At 35.5% G+C, this 19,112-nt stretch overlaps 1 protein-coding gene across 3 annotated transcripts in view; it reads right to left on the reverse strand.

Moving 5' to 3' along the window:
* The window catches only part of Oscillin (glucosamine-6-phosphate isomerase Oscillin), a 51,916-nt gene that overhangs the window by 23,596 nt on the left and 9,208 nt on the right, over positions 1 to 19,112 (reverse strand). For all 3 annotated transcript variants that reach the window (XM_069840056.1, XM_069840057.1, XM_069840055.1), the window contains exons 3-6: positions 17,486 to 17,587; positions 13,056 to 13,238; positions 9,060 to 9,244; positions 6,557 to 6,730 (exon numbers count right to left, since the gene is read on the reverse strand). In XM_069840056.1, the coding sequence (XP_069696157.1) occupies positions 6,557 to 6,730; positions 9,060 to 9,244; positions 13,056 to 13,238; positions 17,486 to 17,587 (644 nt within the window). The remainder of the gene's footprint in view (positions 1 to 6,556; positions 6,731 to 9,059; positions 9,245 to 13,055; positions 13,239 to 17,485; positions 17,588 to 19,112) is intronic.

A 19,112-nucleotide genomic window follows, 5' to 3' on the forward strand; every position in this document is an offset into this window, starting at 1 on the left:
CACTTTTATTTTGGACGTGTCCCCTTCTGCAAATCGACGAGAGAATTTTGTACTCACCCTCATGACAGTAGCTGCTGGAAGTGTTGACTATTTTGTGCTACACAGAGTTCACATCACCGTAAAAAAAAAAAAACATTGTTCACATTCATGACCTCCACTGCACTAATTTGTCTAACTGCATTACAAATGTAACGATTTCTAAATTTTCGCCTTGTTTTGCCACACGATTTTTTTTTTCGTATAATAAGTTTTCACAATGTATATATGTTCAAGCACAGAATATCTCAACATTATGCAATATCCACGTGGTAACTAAATGAGCAGCACGGCATGACACAACACAACACAACACAACACAACACAACACAACACGACTCCTCTCTATGTAGTCCAATCTCAGACTGACTAGTCATTGAAACGTTACGTGAGTATTGAACACCGAAAGAGGTGGAGATGGCCGCCCAGCAGTTGCTCAACCACTGCTGCCACCTAGCGGCCGATGAATAAACCGGTACTTATTGCTGGAATGCTCTGTAGATATCTGGTAAGACTATATTCGATAAAACTGCATGGGTGCAGATGAACTAGAACATCTGATTCACAATAATGTAAATGGGAAATAACTCCATAAGTATTAAGAAATAAATCTACATTTATTTGAATCTCTCTCTCTTTTTTTTTTATCGAAAATGATCCCAGGAATAAGACAGCAAGTGCTGATATACACAGTGAGTGATATCTATTTAATTCTCAAGATAATCTGATAGTAGAAGTAAAAGTTTTTATAAATTAATTTAATAAACACTACTCAGTAATTAATGATTAATACTTCAGAGGAGGAGGGCAGGACAAATAATTTCAAGACATATGGAATGGAAGCATGTATATGTAAGTAGTAAATTCTTTCAATAATATCTTTCGATTTATTGTTTTGTTGAAATAATCGTACAAACTAGCATTTCACGAAGTTGTGATTTTGTTGTAAAAAACTAGGAGTTTTGAACACTTCAATTAACTGGCAGTACAAATGATATTCCTGCCACAAACATTAGCACTCACTCTGTAACATACATTAATCCCAGTACCCACTAAACTACAGGCATGCACTCTCATAGCACATTCCAATTAATTTACAGTAATTAGTATATTGATCTTGCAAAACAAATATAAGAAACAGCTTTCTAAAACTTAACAATAATAATTACAACAAGGCAGACATTTTCACTCAATTTATCTGGGAATCTACCAAAGTTTATATATACCGTATATAATTAAGACAGTAATATATGTACAAAATAAAAAAAAAAGTGAAAAACGAGGAAAAAGGATTTATATCCATTCAAAATATCAACTGTGAGATTTTCAACTTTTAATTTACATACTTTAATAAAAAGATAGATAACTTTAGTTCATTATTTCCACGTCTGTAAAGGCACTGTCAAGTATCAGTCTACTGGCATGACACAAAACCCATGTTCCTATCGAGTGTCCTCCATTTCTGATATGTTCCTGAAATGGTGTGCAGGACGAACATCATTTAGTACCAATGCTACTGTTTTATGCCACCACTAGCTTCTTTTACTTTTTCTGTACTGCGATAACAGTTATTAAAATAATAATAATAATAATAATAATAATAATAATAATAATAATAATAATAATAATGACAGAAATGAAAGAGGGACAAAAAATAAGATGATATTTCTAGATTTCTGATGATAAAAGGAAAGAGTTTCCCTGACCAAACCATCTTTTGTGAGTGAGTGATCACTAACAAATTCAAGATTTGCTGCCTCAAACCCATCAGCTTAGGATAAAAATATTGCATTTGGCATAGAGTTAGAATTAGAAGAGAAAGTATTCATTATTTATCAGAAAGCCACAGATGGCTCAGGAACCAAAGTTACCCATCCTTGATTTAAGAATATATAGGGCTACTACAAAAGAATCATTCGTTTTCAAACTGCTATAGGCACCGTGCATGGGTCTCAAAATCGTACTGGTGGTGCCGCGCAGTGTCTCAATTCCTAATTAACTACAGGCTCGCAGTCATTCACTAGTCATGTGTGATATAGAAATTACATGCGGCTTTCTTCTGATAAAAAGTTGTAATATTGGTAAGAATGGGTTCATTGATTCATAGTGCTCTGCCCAAGGGCAGGTCTTTCACTGCAAACCCAGCAATCTCCAGTCTTAAGTTATTTTATAGACTCAGTGGAAAGTTCAGTACTGCTAGAGGAGTGTAAAAATGTAACTACAAAGTTCCTGAAATATCAGTGAAGTTGTTTGGCATTTAAATCAGATTTTAGATCATTGAATGAGGGTGCACAGTCATATTACGAAAACATTGATATACTTATATTTGATGTCATGACGTGCGTAATATTTGTGTGTATAATGTCTCTATAAATTACGTATTTTAATGTGATTTAATTCTAAAAGTAGTCTTAATTACACTTCCTGAATAATGGGCGACTGCAAATTCTCTAAAACACAACATATAATGAACAATATCATCAACATACTACCTCTGATTGAGGTTCTGGCTGATATGTGCATCTACTATCAGGCTGTACATCTCACTTGACGATATGTGTCAGAGGAAGAACAATATTGTTTGTATGCATCTGAAGTCTCACTAGTGTAATTTGTAGCTAGTCGGCGACATATGCAATGGAAGCGAAAAAGAACTGGCCACTCTACCCCATGATATTCTGGCCTAGTTGCCTCATAAGTGGTGCCTTGTTGGTATCACTTGTGAGGTTCAGACTTCTCTTTGGACAGTTGAATAAACAACAATATCAACATGCGGAAGCAGTTCAATTGATAGTTCGTGTAAAATATTATACTGTATATTTTAATTCGCTGAATGCTCCTTTCAACATGGATTCGAACACTGGCAATGCTGTAAGTAGTTTCGACTTCTTCAGCTGTTAATTTACCATCATGCAGATATGGTGGAGTAACAACAATGATCCCTTTATCGGAGAGGTTTGTTATTATTCCGGGAAAACCTTGCTTCATCACCACCTTCTAATAAAGTCAATAATCCGCAATCAGTTGTTATGAATGTGTCACTCGATCTGCCTCGGTAGCATTTAGATTTGAAGGCCACCATCTGATCCACATTGGGTGGCTGTTCCACTTCTGAACAATTAATTGTCACTCTACATTTTTCAATATTGCAGGCATTGTTTCCTGAATACTTTTTCTGCTAGGCCAAAACCCAAAATTACAGTAACCATTGTGGATGTCAACAACATTAAAGTAGCCATAAAAATATACCATAATTATAATTGTACGATTAACTCTGAACATCACCCTCATAACAGAATACGACAATCCAGTTTTCATTTTAATTGGAAAGTATGATTCTCTTTACTAATCTTACTGTTGGACAGATTTTTTTCGAAAGCTTTCGATGTGAAATTCACTAATAAAAATGGCAAAAATAATATGTATGGGGCGTTTCGACTATCTATGGCAGCTATTTTTGGGTTAAATGATAGAATTGGAAATATTTCTTATTATGATTCTACGGGTATGATTGTGTTTCAATTGGCAGCAATTTTAACAATATATTCGAAACCACAAATGTCACTCCCATTAAGTCTGGTAGTTCTGTCTCATATTTTATTGTAGAATAATTTCGGAAACCTTGCATTTCATTAAACATATCATCTATTCCTAAACGCTTGTCATAACATTTCTTATGTGACTTCAGTTCGGCATGTAATGGAATAGACACTTGAGTAGACAATTCACACAATTCAATTGTGAAAGAAAAAACAAAATCACTAAGAATGGTTTCATTTACTTCTGCCTGTATGGCTACTTCATTTTTCGAAACAACATTTGTTGAAACTTAAATTTTCATCTTTTCTTATTCTTAATGCGTCTCTTTCGTACCTTCCCGGAGATAGTTGAGATGAGGCAGTCTTTTTCTTGTAATCTTTTATAAAAATACTGGGAACGGTATGCTAGTTTTGGGGATGTTCTGATCTCGTTCACAATAAAAAGAATACCGCAAATTCTTGCTGCGGGTATTGGTTTCCAAGGTCAACCATTAGCACTTTTTTTTTTTTTTTTCGTTGTTGGTAACTCTATAGCATCTATTAGATGCTTTATGGTTGTGCTAACAGATGGAGTTACTTGTCAACAATGTGACGCTGAAACGTGTGTTCAGGTTACTGCCCAGGGACAGTCCTGACGTATTTTTATATTGTGATGATTGGTTAATTTATATTAACCTGGCACATGCACAATCACACTCAGATTCATACAAATTTCCAGACTCTAGACACCCAGGGAATTCCTCTTCTTCAAGAAAAATTCACCGAGAGCCTAGCCCGGGAATCGAACACGGGACCTCCTGATCTGGAAGCCAGCATGCTGACCAACAGACCATGGAGGCAGTCAAACCATCAGCACTTGAAATCAAGAATCAAATATCGATATGAATACATTTAAAAAAAAGTATATTATTTATTGTTGCTAATATTATACATAATATATATGTAAAGAACTCAGTAATTATGTACTTTTTAAAATTTAAATGGTAAATTCCTGTCGTTGTTAACTTAATGGTTATTTATAAACATAATACTATATACATTCTATTTTTTATATCAGGCCAAGCATATAATAACACTAAGATTCTTGGATCCACAATTAGCGTCATTGCGCTTCAGTTTTCTGTTTTGGGAATGAATAAAAACAATATCGGTTGGTGTGTTCCTATAAGCAATACTACACTCAAGAACACAGCAATTTGCATTACCTTTCCGCTTTTTAGGATCATCCATATTTCTAATCATTTAACCTGAGATGTTAAGTATATTCATACGCTTCAAGCACAACTCTATCGCTCTGTCCCGCAGTTAGTAACAACAGTCGCCACCGGAGGAGCTTGCACGGTGCCTATATTCTCCAAAGTATTAATCGTACAACAATGAGTGAACTGGAAACGCACCTGGTTTGCATTGTGTACACCAGTTGGCAATATGAGTGTTGTGCCTGCACAAAATGGTGACAAAACAAGAAAAGAGTTTTGTGTGTTGGAATATGCGAGATGTACGTCTGTTATAACAGTGCAACACGCATTCAGACGAGAATATGGACACGAATCGCCATGTAAAGAGAGCATTTTGCGGTGATATCAGCAATTCAAGACGTGTTGGTGCATATTACCAAGCTCTGTTCCCTTGGCCCCCCAGATCACCAGACCTAACGCCATGTGACTTTTATCTTTGGGGTACATTAAGGACCGCGTCTATGTACCTCCAATGCCACATGCACTGGTACAACTGGGGGAGCACATCAATAATACAGTAATGGCCATTGACAGGACAATGCTACACAATGTGTGGAACGAACTGGACTACCGCTGGAACGAACTGGACTACCGCCTGGGTGTTGTGTCACCCGAGGGGCATACATAAAACATTTGTAGAGTGTGGGAATAAATGTGTTGTATGTACGGTTCTTTTGATGTATCACTCATTGTTATACAAGTAATTCTTTGGAAAATATAGCAGTTTGAAAACGAATGATTCTTTTGTTATAGCCCTGTATTAAAAAAATCCACATTATATTATAATGAAGAGACACGTTTGCATGCAATACAGAGTGATTCAGAAGTTCGGCGACATAGACAATCTCCGTTATTAGTGCAGAGAGCAAAAAATGGGAAAAGGGAATGTATGTAGATTTGAATCTGAAGTGAATTTTCAATGTAAAATGCACAGTTGAGACTGTACACTGATACAAGCCTCAATGAGAATGGAAAATGTCCTGTTGCCACATGCTTCGTCCTCAAAGGGGACATTTACGTTATCGCACTCACCATAGTGTACTGGGTAAATTACGAAATGATGACAATAATCAGCAGTCTTGCCAATACAAGTTCAGAGAAAACCGACAGGCAAGAATGAATTCCCCTGAATGCTTATGCTATCATTTTAAAGAAATGTTTCTTTGCATTGTGAGAAATTAAGCAATTGCTCATTTCTGCATGTCGGCTATTTTTCTCCGTTAAGTAATACACATCTAAAATCCACTAGAACTAGCGGAGGGGCCACTGATTTGGCAGCATTAGGATTGGCAAGAGTGTCGCACTAGCGTACAGCCCCAACGGTTTATTTATTTTACGTTGAAAATTAGAAAAACATCGGACTGAAAATTACATATTTCCAACAACAACTTTCCCCTCTTTCCATTTTTTGCTATCTACACTAATAACGGAGTTTTTCTATGTCGTCGGACTTTTGAAGCATCCTGTATAATTGTCCAGGTAGCAGAGGTACTTTATAGTGACAATTGTTCGTCATGCATACTTTTCACTTATCCTTACTCCCTATACAATTAGTTTATTAAATAAAAAGAAATTTAACCAAGTACTACTGTTTGAATATCATTAGGTATCACTACATTATTGGCAACACTGACATATCAGGAGTTGACTACACAAGTTGGAGATAATCTGTAAAATGTTGGAATTAGTTCATTTAGTTCATCTTCAGGAAGAATCCTTTTAATTCTGAACCATCTAACATACCTTGAAGTACTTGACAGTCTTGACTCTGAGCTCCAATGTTGCATCCTCATCACAGATAAACAGTGTGTGTCGGTGCTGCTGGAATGCAGATACTGTCCACATATGATTCACGCCTTCCTCTATTGCCTTATACAAGGCAAATGCCTTATGTGCCCCTGTTATGAGGATCATTACCTGTTCAAATAGACTAGAATTAATTTTCTTACAAATGGGTTTTAACATGAAAAAAACGTTAATTCTCCTGACTTAAAAAGTGAGATGTTAAATAAGATAGTAGCATATGCCATTCTAAAGGTTGATACAAGAAGCAGAAGATATCAATTTACACATTAAATCAAATCTGAGGATTTCGGAAAATGAGGCTCTACATAAAATCATGACCTCCAGGGAAAGTTGGGTCTTTCATGCACTTTTCATAAATTTTCTGTACATCAATAAAGTAAATTTTGCCTCTTTACAAATCTATAGCATTTTTCTTCGTCTCTTAAAAAGAGGGAATGCTTATTGTTTCGATGCTCATTTTTCAAAAGCAAAAGTTCTTCATAAAATTACAAACAAAAGTGGTAATATATTCATTAAATTTCTGAATAAGTGCTATCATTTGTTGCATACTGCTTTGACAACCTCAAAGATGCTACATGCTGATATAATAGTCATTTTTTACTCCGCAGAATTGCCTGTTACATTCTTTCTCACTTTCCACACTTCTTACTGATCAATATTTTGTAGCAAACCTTTCATCATTAGCTGGACCAAAATCACACCACTTCTTTGCCAACAAGAACACTGTTGGTTATGAAGGGGAATTTCATATATTGAATTGACTCCACTATGTCACAGTGACTGATGCAGTTATAGTTAGATGCAAGGAACTCATTGCTGTATTGACCACTCAGACTTTTATTTTATTTATTTATTTTTTTCATATATATATATATATATATATATATATATATATACATATACATATATATATATATCCCTACACATCAACAACAGCTGCATCATGGATCTTTTAACTATTTGCTTTTTATTTAAAATTAAAGATGTAAAGTGAATTAAGTGAATACCTGCACATTGGAGAAACCCATATTAAACAGTATAGTGTTAAAAACTTTCATTACCCTAATCAGAAAAATGCGTAAAAATTTAGTACAAAAAATTACAGATTGAGGCTTAAACTCACAGAGAAATTTACTGCACTTGACTGGATCCAGACAGATCCTTGCAGTTGAGCTTACTTTGAATTTGTGGGACATATTTTCTATAAATGATTATGTTCTGAAGAAACAATAGAAAAACAAATGCAGACTAAATTCGCATGAGATGCACAAATTGACAACAAGTTGACAATACTCCTGGTATCACAAGTAAAGACACACTCCGCCAATTAGTGACACTATGGACAAAGATACTACCAGAGGATTCCTAAGAATACTGTATTGAGAATTTTCCATCTTTGAGAGAATATTCCTGCACGTGATCACTAAAGCCTTGGTTTTTAAGAACCACTCAATGATGCCTGCGTGAATGAAACGTTGACACAGACAGGTCCACACCCGTTGCAGTACTCCAATGTCGACTCAACACTGTGGATGAAGCTGTACGGTCCGTCATGGCCATGTGGACAAGATGGTGGTCATCCCGTGTTGTGATCACATTACAGCATGCCTGTACGAGCCAAAATGTCACGGTATGACAAACCTGTTTCCCGGAGACCAACCATTCGAACTCACTCATGTGCTGATATTGCGCCCTTCCACTTCGATGAGGCATACCTGCACTAGCTTTCACGTTTCCACTTCGTTTGGAAGCTCTGCACTGAATGAGCAAGGCATAACAATGACCTTGCTGGTGACACAAGAGACGTCACTGTTGGGCCAATGTGTACACCATCTCTCTGGAAACGTAACCAATTATTGGTGGTACACTGTTCTACACATTTCCCGAGTTTGGAGTTGTTCGGACCATTCTTTCTGGGTGTTGCACTTTTCACAAATAATAGTGTAGTATTTATTCAATTGATTTTATTTACCCGAAAATAGAAAGTATAGTAAAAAGAACCTAACCAAAAGCAAAATCTGGCAAGAGCTGAAGGTTGTAGCAAGAAATATCCTCTATACAGTCTGTCAATCACTCTCTACTTGTGGAACTGAGAGTAGTCAAGATGAGTCCATGACTTTTTTGGAAACTACTCAGCACTGAAAACCAATGAATATTCAATACCATTCTTTTCAATATAATACTTTTTAACCTCAGTAATTTGCTCACCGGTCAAGAAACATTATGAACTTATATGAACAATCAAGATAATAATATCAGAATTACTAAATATGTTTCAATAATTACTATCTAAATTTGTGCTTAAACATGTATTTAAGCAGTTCCTTATAGAAATGCGAAATATTCAGTGGGAGCAGGATCAGTCAGACAAACAGGTTTAATGCAGTTAGCATAATGAATTAAATTTATTTCCGGACAAGCAAATAAAGTGTCTCCTCACCTCTTTCGCATCCATGACAGTACCAACACCTACTGTCAGGGCTTGCTTAGGAACTTTAGAGATGTCGTTTCCGAAGAAGCGAGCATTGGCTTCCAGGGTGTCTTGAGCTAGAGTTTTCACTCTTGTTCTGGAGACTAGAGATGACCCGGGCTCATTGAAGGCTATATGTCCGTCTGGGCCGATGCCTGTACAAACAAGTATTCTTACAGACTCTGGTTATATTACTATGGTCTCGAATAAGATAAGAATTTTCAAATTATGATTTACTTTACGACATCAAATGTTTCTTTCAGAAATAAATGTGTAATGAAGAAGAGAAGGAGTGTATAAACAATATGTTGTAAAGTTTTTTTAATTTCCAATGGTAGAATTTTGGCTTAGACACCATTCATCCATAAGACCACGTGCTTTCCAGTATCACATTTGCTGGATGATTGTATAGCATGCAGCTTTCAAGATTTTTCTGCTCATTTCTTCTCCTTCTTTTTTTTAGTTGGTTATTCGAATGGCTGCCTAGAATAACGTTGTAAGTCCGTTTTTGGCAAAACTGAGTTTATGGCTGAAAAATGTTGTATCTCACATCTTGCATCACGTGCTGTCATCGTCTTACTGATATTCACACTACTTCGAGAGCTGTAATATTTTGATTGTGTTGTTGAGCTGAATAACGTTGTAACGCAAATAAAATGGCGGACAATCATACTTGTAATGTGTCACATGGTTTCATAAAAAACGTAAATGGAAAAAGAAAACGTAAGATTAATATCATGCAATGGAAGGACAATGTACATAAGACAATAAAGGATCAGGGGAAAGAATATACTTCGAAGAAAGATGACATTAAACCAGCTGTGAAATGACCTGGATCAGTGAGTAGAATAATGTTGTAAGTCAATGTAGGCCTACAGAGTGCTACAGGAGAATACTAAGACATTCTACCATGGCCTAATAACAGAATAAAGAGAAAAAAAATCTTGTCTGTGTAATATTGATATTGTATGCCTAAACATATTATCTAAGTTGTGTATTTTGTTTCAAGTTCTTATGATATAAATTTATCTATTATTATTATTATTATTATTATTATTATTATTATTATTTAATGTACTCAAATGTAACAACCATAAAGAATCTACCAGGAAATATGGACAGTATTTAGTTTCTTTGCTTTACAACGTTGTTCTTCTGGACTGACATACAACATTTTTCTACTGTAAATGTTAAAAAAGTTGTGTTAATTGGAAGATGAAGACAAAATATATATATATATATATATATATATATATATATATATATATGTTGTTGTTGTTTTCTAATGCCAGGCATTTGATAATAAAGTCATTTGACCTCTTGCACTCCAATATTTTTCAAAGATATTATCATGGCCAGCCACTGAAGCACAGATTTTGAGGTGTTCCGAATCCATTTCTTGGTTTGAGTTGCACAAGGGGCAGTTAGGGGACTGATATATTCCAATTCTATGCAGGTGTTTGGCCAAACAATCATGGCCTGTTGCCAATCTAAATGCAGCTACACACGATTTTCGTGGTAAATCGGGAATTAACTATGGATTTTGATGCAGAGAGTTCCATTTTTTCCCTTGGGATTGAGTTATCAAATTTTGTTTGTTGAAGTCTAAGTATGTAGATTTAATAAATCTCTTCACAGAGTAATACGTAGATTTAGTAACAGGTCTGTAAGTAGCAGTGCTGCCCTTCTTTGCTAAAGCATCCGCATTCTCGTTTCCCAGGATTCCACAATGGGATGGTATCCATTGGAACACAACTCTTTTATTGAGTGATAATAATTGAGAGAGCATTTTAGTTATTTCTGCTGTTTGAGATGAAGGTGTGTGTTTAGAGACTATTGATAGAATAGCTGCTTTGGAGTCTGACAATATAACTGCATTCCTAAATTTATTGATGTGGCATAGAAGATTCCTGAGACATTCACTTATTGCAATGATTTCACCATCAAAACTTGTTGTTCCATATCCAGGAGATCTATAAAGTGAGAAGAGACAGCACGTAACACCTGCACCGGCACCTTGTTCTCTGGAGATCAAGGATCCGTCGGTGTATAAATGAAGCCAGTTTTGTGGAGGGTACCTAATATTAATTGTCTCTAAAGACAATTGTTTCAGCTTTTCAGTGTTTACTTCTGATTTCAGTATTTCTTCTGATAATTTTGATTATATTCTATATTTAATAGAGTTAAAGGGTTTGGTTTAATTTGTAAGTTTTCTTTTAAATTCGGGATATTGATTTTCTGTTTTAATTCTTGAACAATGGATATGAAACTTTTTTGGGTTTTCAATCTACAAAGAGGACTGTATGAATGCCAATTGTTACCTGGTAATCTGATAAGTTTTTCATACTGAATCAGTGCTTTTTCTTCTATTGTCATTTTGATGCTGTTAATATTAGTGAGGAATCTCATAGAATCTATTGGCGTTGTTTTGATTCCACCAGTAATGATTCTGAGAGCTTGGTTTTGAACATATTCTATGTCGTTTATGAAAGGTGAAGTAATTAAAATTTCTCCGCAGTATGTCAGCACTGGCTATATAAACATTTTGTATGTAGTGTTCAAAGTATTCCTAGAGCATCCCCATTTCTTTCCTGCTAGTCTTTTTAGAAGGGAGAATCTTTTACGAGCTTTTTCAGAAATGTATTTCAAATGGTTGCTCCATGTTGTTAACTTACTATCGAAAATAACTCCAAGATATTTGGATTCATAAGTCCTAGGAAGGTGTTGGCCATTGTATTGGATATTGAATTCTCTTTCTTTTATATATATATATATATATATACATATATGGTGTGAATACTTACTGAAGTATTAATACAGACCTAACACAATCATATTTTGTAATATTTAACAATGTTAGTATGGAATAAACATATTTTTAATTTCCTGACAAACTGTAAAAACTAACTTACAACGTTATTCTAGGCAGCCATTCATTTAACGATGTTGTATCAATGACTAGGTTATTTAGTGTCGATGGAATTTGTGATAGTGAGATGGTATTTGGCTAGATAAGGCAGAGGATTCGCCATAGATTATCTGACATTTGCCTCACAAATGGAGAAAATCTCGGAAAAAACCCAACCAGGTAATTTGCTCAAGTAAGAATCGAACCCATGCTCGAGTGCAGCTCTGGATCAGAAGACAAGCACTTCTGCCGACTGAGCTAAGTCAGTGGTTCATTTCTTCTTGTTAGTTACAAAACATACAGGATGAATAGGCCCAGATTCTTATTCAGAGCAAGTGTTTTGCTAAACAATTGTGGCCAGTCTTGAGGCAAAAGGAGCAACTACTGCTCTTCTTGGCCATTCCTTTCATTGTTTCTGCTGCAATGTCAAACCAAATAATGTGAAGATTTTTTGAAGAAGAAAAAAAAAATTTTATGTTGTAAAGTCTTACTTTTTAATTAATATTCAATCTGTTCTTCTTTTGCAAACAAGGACTACATTCCATTGGCATCAATTCTATTGCTGATTAACTGTAAACATTTGCGCAGCAGTACACTGCATAGACTAAGACAACATTTGATGAAAAGTTTTGCCCATGCACTGGACCAACATAATTGTTAATGACAATGAGTTAAATACTGAAACCCTTCAATTGTTTACTGGACTATTTTCATCAAACAAATAAAATTGTTCAATACTTATTGTTAAAAAAAAATGTGGGGCATTTCAAGGTTATTTAAAAAATAAAAGAAAATGTTATTTAATATACAACAATAATCAGATATTAAATTAGTCACTTCATCTCATAACTCCTCTGATTTACAGAAAAAGTAATAAAATATCTTAAACTTGGACAGGTTCTTAGTTTAAAATGATTTTTGACGGACATTGGGACTCATGGTTTGGACTAGTATTCGAGATGTATAGTAATCTTAACTATGAGTACATTTTCATCTTTAAGTTATGTTAATTTGAAAAGAATTAAAATATCTATATCACTTTAACAAGAATTTCTCACCTCCAATAAATAGTTCTACTCCTCCAGCTTCTGTTATCTTTCTCTCAAAGTCGTCACACTCTTTCTGAAGATCTGAAGCATTGCCATCAAGAATGTGTGCGTTGGCTGGCTCTATGTCTATATGTTTAAAGAAATTGTTCCACATATAATAATGATAGCTTTCTGGATGATTCCTCGGAAGACCTAAAAACATACCACACAATTAAGTTAGTCATTTCAAGAATGTATTTTAAATACCTACTATATTGAATGAGCGTTTTTAACATGACATTACAACATATTTCGATAGCTGGCACATTTAATTACTGATTTAATATAAATATATAAATTAAACATAATAAAGGATAAAGGTTCTTGATGATTTATATTTACTTTTATTTATTTATTTCTCATCGTACGTAGATGAAATTATTGGGGATCATCAGTGTGGTTTTAGGCGTAACAGATCGACTACTGATCAGATTTTTTGTATTTGACAGATATTGGAGAAAAAAATGGGAGCATAAGGGTACAGTACATCAGTTATTCATAGATTTCAAAAAGGCATATGACTCGGTTACGAGAGAAGTATTATATGATATTCTTATTGAATTTGGTATTCCCAAGAAACTAGTTCGATTAATTAAAATGCGTCTCAGTGAAACGTACAGCAGAGTCCGTATAGGCCAGTTTCTATCTGATGCTTTTCCAATTCACTGTAGCCTAAAGCAAGGAGATGCACTATCACCTTTACTTTTTAACTTCGCTCTAGAATATGCCATTAGGAAAGTTCAGGACAACAGACAAGGTTTGGAATTGAACGGGTTACATCAGCTTCTTGTCTATGCGGATGACGTGAATATGTTAGGAGAAAATCCACAAACAATTAGGGAAAACACGGAAATTTTACTTGAAGAAGTAAAGTGATAGGTTTGGAAGTAAATCCCGAAAAGACAAAGTATATGATTATGTCTCGTGACCAGAATATTGTACGAAATGGAAATATAAAAATTGGAGATTTATCCTTCGAAGAGGTGGAAAAATTCAAATATCTTGGAGCAACAGTAACAAATATAAATGACACTCGGGAGGAAATTAAACACAGAATAAATATGGGAAATGCATGTTATTATTTGGTTGAGAAGCTTTTGTCATCTAGTCTGCTGTCAAACAATCTGAAAGTTAAAATTTATAAAACAGTTATATTACCGGTTGTTCTGTATGGTTGTGAAACTTGGACTCTCACTTTGAGAGAGGAACATAGGTTAAGGGTGTTTGAGAATAAGATGCTTAGGAAAATATTTGGGGCTAAGAGGAATGAAGTTACAGGAGAATGGAGAAAGTTACACAACACAGAACTGCACACATTGTATTCTTCACCTGACATAATTAGGAACATTAAATCCAGACGTTTGAGATGGGCAGGGCATGTAGCACATATGGGCGAATCCAGAAATGCATATAGAGTGTTAGTTGGGAAGTTGGAGGGAAAAGACCTTTGGGGAGGCCGAGACGTAGATGGGAGGATAATATTAAAATGGATTTGAGGGAGGCGGGATATGATGATGGGGACTGGATTGATCTTGCTCAGGATAGGGACCAATGGCGGGGTTATGTGAGGGCGGTAATGAACCTCCGGGTTTCTTAAAAGCCAGTAAGTACTATATTGAATGAGCGTTGTTAATATGACATTAAATCATATTTCGATAGCTGGCACATTTAATTACTGATTTAACATAAATATAAAAATTAAACATGATAAAGAAATTGTGTCCAAGGGATGCATTTACATCCATGCAGAAATCATGACAAAAATAACAATGATTATGTTGGCAATCAGATAAAGGTTCTTGACGATTTATATTTATTTATTTACTTCTCATCAATCTTATCTGGACATGGCGGATTTGACGCATTCCACGTCATTCCCATGTCAAATACAAATATAATATATCATTTCACTAGTACTATGAACAACTGCATAACATAACAACTCTGATTAACATAATAACATTAACATTATGTATGTTCCGACTAATATGACTCTTATGATACTAATGCTCAGTACTCCATCTACCCTCTGCCTCCCATCTCAGAAATTTGTCCCCCGTCCGCTTTAAATTATTCTTATTCTATTATCATATTCTCTATCTTTAATTATTTATCCGAATTATCCTTTCTTCCTTCTGTCAATATTACGAGGCGTGTTCTTAAAGTAAGTTCCAAAAGGGTGTAGTAAGTAAACGGGAAGATATTTACAAACCATTTTTGTTGCATTGTATTCCCCACACTTAAATTACTTCTCAACATAATCTCCACCATTATTGAGGCATTTATTGAGTCGTGGCACAAGTCTTTCTATCCCCTCATTGTAGAATTTGCCCGCCTGCAATGCGAACCACTCCCGCACTGCTGTTTTCACTTCGTCATCAAAACGTCATCAAAACGTTGACCACCGAGGAACTTCTTGAGATGCAGGAAGAGATGAAAGTCACTCGGAGCCAAATCCGGGCTGTAGGGGGGATGGTCAATTTGTTCCCAGCCAAATTTCGAGATGAGATTTTGGGTGTCACGAGCTGTGTGTGGCTGAGCGCTGTCATGAAGCAACACAACTCTGTCGGTCAGCATCCCACGTCTCTTGTTCTGAATTGCGCGACGGAGCTTCTTCAAGGTCTAACAATAGCTTTCTCTATTAATGGTTTCACCCCGAGGCAAGAATTCGATGAGTAGGACTCCTTTTCTGTCCCAAAAAACAGTGCACATGATCTTGCGTGTTGACATGGTTTGTTTGAATTTACTTTTCCTTGGCGATGCAGTGTGCCTCCATTCCATGGAGAGCTGCTTCGATTCAGGTGTCATGTGAGACACCCAAGTCTCGTCACCTATCACGATATGGTCAAGAAACTCATCGCCTTGCTCACTGTAACGTGTGAGAAAGCTCAATGCACTGGAAGCTCGTTTGGTTTTGTGTTCCTCGGTGAGCATCTTGGGTACCCATCGTGAGCACAATTTTCGATATCATAATCGATCTGTCACAATTTTGTAGAGAACACTCCGCGACATTTGTGGAAAATTCAAGGAAAGCTAAGAAATTGTGAACCTCCTATCCTCAAGAATTTTTTCATCGACAGCACGCATCAAATCGTCATTAATCAAAGATGGCCGACTGGTACGCTGCTCGTCATGCACAGAGATGCGGCCCTCGTTGAACTTCCTAACCCATCTCCTGACCATTCCATCACTAATGGCATCATCACCATACACCTCACAAAGTTGACGATGAATGTCAGCTGGTTTGATGTTTCTCGCATTCAAGAAACGGATAACAGACCGCATCTCACAGTCGGTGGGGTGCTTGATCACTTTAAACATTTCAACTGATCACAACTAACCACACACACGGACTGAAGCTCTGAAACTGCATGCACAGCTTGCCTGAGGACTGCAGAAGAAAACACGCATGCTCAAAATAACGATTGCAGTGATGCAAGAGCTATAATTGAAAACGGAACTTAATTTAAGAACACGCCTCGTAAAATATCACACTGTAACTTAATGTTCTTATCCTACACTTATTCATGACCTATAAGCAATTCTAGTTCAATATTCCTAAATCTTTTACTGCTATTATTCTAATTCATAGTTTTACTTGTTTCCATAACTATTTAAAAGATTATTAATTTGGTTACTCCTCAACTAATAGCTTTTGTAGAGTGAAGGATTCTCTCACATTATAATGCCTTCACACTGTTTCTGACGATTTATATGTATTTTCGGGTGTAGAATTTAAAAATGAACATAGAATTTCTCTATTACGTACAATTTTCTATTATAAGAGAATGAAGCAATGCAGAGTATGTATTAAAAGTTTAGAAAAACCACGAGTACGATCTTCTCACCCTGTAGTGGAGAAATATATAAACTATTAACAGTTGTAACTTGTCACCAATTCTTTATAATTTGCGTTTGAAAACAGGAATAATTAATTTGGGAAGTTCATTTAAAACCGGAGGCATTCCGGGGACAAAAGTATGAAAATAACGCTGTACAATAAGGAGATTACCTATTTGACTCGTGATTAGAAAAGTTTCTTACCTAATTTGATTAATGGAAGAAAAAGAAATTATTTCATGTTTCAATTATGACCTTCATCAATTTGCACTGTAAACTGCTGACAGATTGATGGATGGGGTAATTAAATGCCAACCTCTGAAATTAGACTATTGACGCAGGAAAGAGTTTTTATTATAATGGGGTGAGTTTCTATTTTATGAACTCCTATTAAAATATTTGATCTCACTAAAATAAGAATGACTGAAAAAAATAAATTATCAAGGGCAATGCAACAATTCTCTCAACAACATCATGACTTACTTTCACAGGAAATTTTAAATTAATTTCGTATGTGCTACAAACTGATAATATCGTGTAAGCTGATTTTCATGACATACCAACATATTCATCCATGTTGAACGTCTTCACGTACTTGAATGAGATCTTGCCAGCATTGTGGAATTCAATCAACTTCTTGTACATTCCCAGTGGGGTTCCACCTAATGGACAAACATATTCATATTAGACTGGAAACATGTTCCTCACATGCATAAGTTATAAGACGTAATTAGATCAAACAAATGGTAATATAAAGTGAATGTAGGTTTATTTATTTAATTGCTTATCGGTCTATACCACTTTTTCAAAATGAAAATATGAAATGGTAATATATTTTCGGTAAAGTTTTAGTTCGGTACTGCCAGTATAGGGAATTAAAAACAAACACTGAAAATACCTTAGTTTTGTAGTGTGGAGTAGTAGAAACTCGATGTGATCACTGGGAGAGCTGTGGACCCACTCAACCCACCCTAAATAGGTTCCTTACTTATATAGGAAAATCGTCGTATTTGAAGGAAGAAGGCGGCCATATTTCGTCGTTGTGACGTTATTTGAGGTTGAGTGGGAGAATGACTGCAGTGTCGCCAACTGTGGTAACCATTCATATTATCTTCCACACCTAACAAAACCTAACCTAACGTGCTACACACCTATTGTAACATTCCTAACGTTTAGCACACCTGTTATAACATTCCTCACAGTTTCATTTCGTTTGCCAATATTGGCATCCCTGCTATACCTGTACCATATCATCTGCTGGAATTCTGAGTCCATCTAGTGGAAGTGAAGTGAAACTGCAACTCTGTTAATTACGTTTCCGAAGTTGTTTCTGTGTTATCTGCAAGAATGATTGTGTCATTGTAGTGATAATTGCATTTATATTGTACAATAAAAATTGAAATGTGTCGTGGCTGAGATAAAAGTTTTCTAAATTGATTTCCAGCACCACAATCCCAGTGATAAACGTGTGACTATTCATTAGGAGTCCATTGGAAGTGGCCGTAGGGTACTAAAACTTTACCATATTTTCAAGTCCAATACTCATATTTCTAATGTAGTGATTTTTCAATCTCGAACATTTGACAATGAAGCCATACGCTCTTCTCAAAGAAATGTATACTTATTTAATACCCAGTTTCAAATTTTGATAGGTATTATTCAATATACAATACTGTGCATCAATAAGACTTACCCGTTCTTTGTACCAAATGACTTCAAAACCTTCACCAGAAATGGAGGAAATGCCATTTTCATATGATGTTCTGCCCCAAACATATAGTGTCTCACAAGTGGCGGAAGTGAGAAATGGTTTAAAACTCCAAGAATTCTTATAACTAGGTCTGATGGTCCCACAGACCAAATATAGATATATGTACCACTTAAGCTTGTGCTAGATGAACATTTAAAATGGTCTGTACACCTTCAAGAACTAGGGAAAAAATTAAGTAAAATTTGCTTTGCCTTGCGATTACTATTAAGAGCATCATCTATTGAATCTGCTCGCACATTGTACTTTGCATGCTTTCACTCTATCCTAACGTGTGGTATAATCTTTTGGGGTAATTCACCCAATGCAATCCAAATATTTAAACTACAAAAGAGAGCTATTAGAGCCATAGTTCAAGTGTCTCAAACTACCAGCTGCAGACCATTCTTCAAAAAATTACATATCTTGCCATTACCCTG

This window comes from Periplaneta americana, chromosome 11 (assembly GCF_040183065.1).
Source record: "Periplaneta americana isolate PAMFEO1 chromosome 11, P.americana_PAMFEO1_priV1, whole genome shotgun sequence".
Taxonomy (NCBI): domain Eukaryota; kingdom Metazoa; phylum Arthropoda; class Insecta; order Blattodea; family Blattidae; genus Periplaneta; species Periplaneta americana.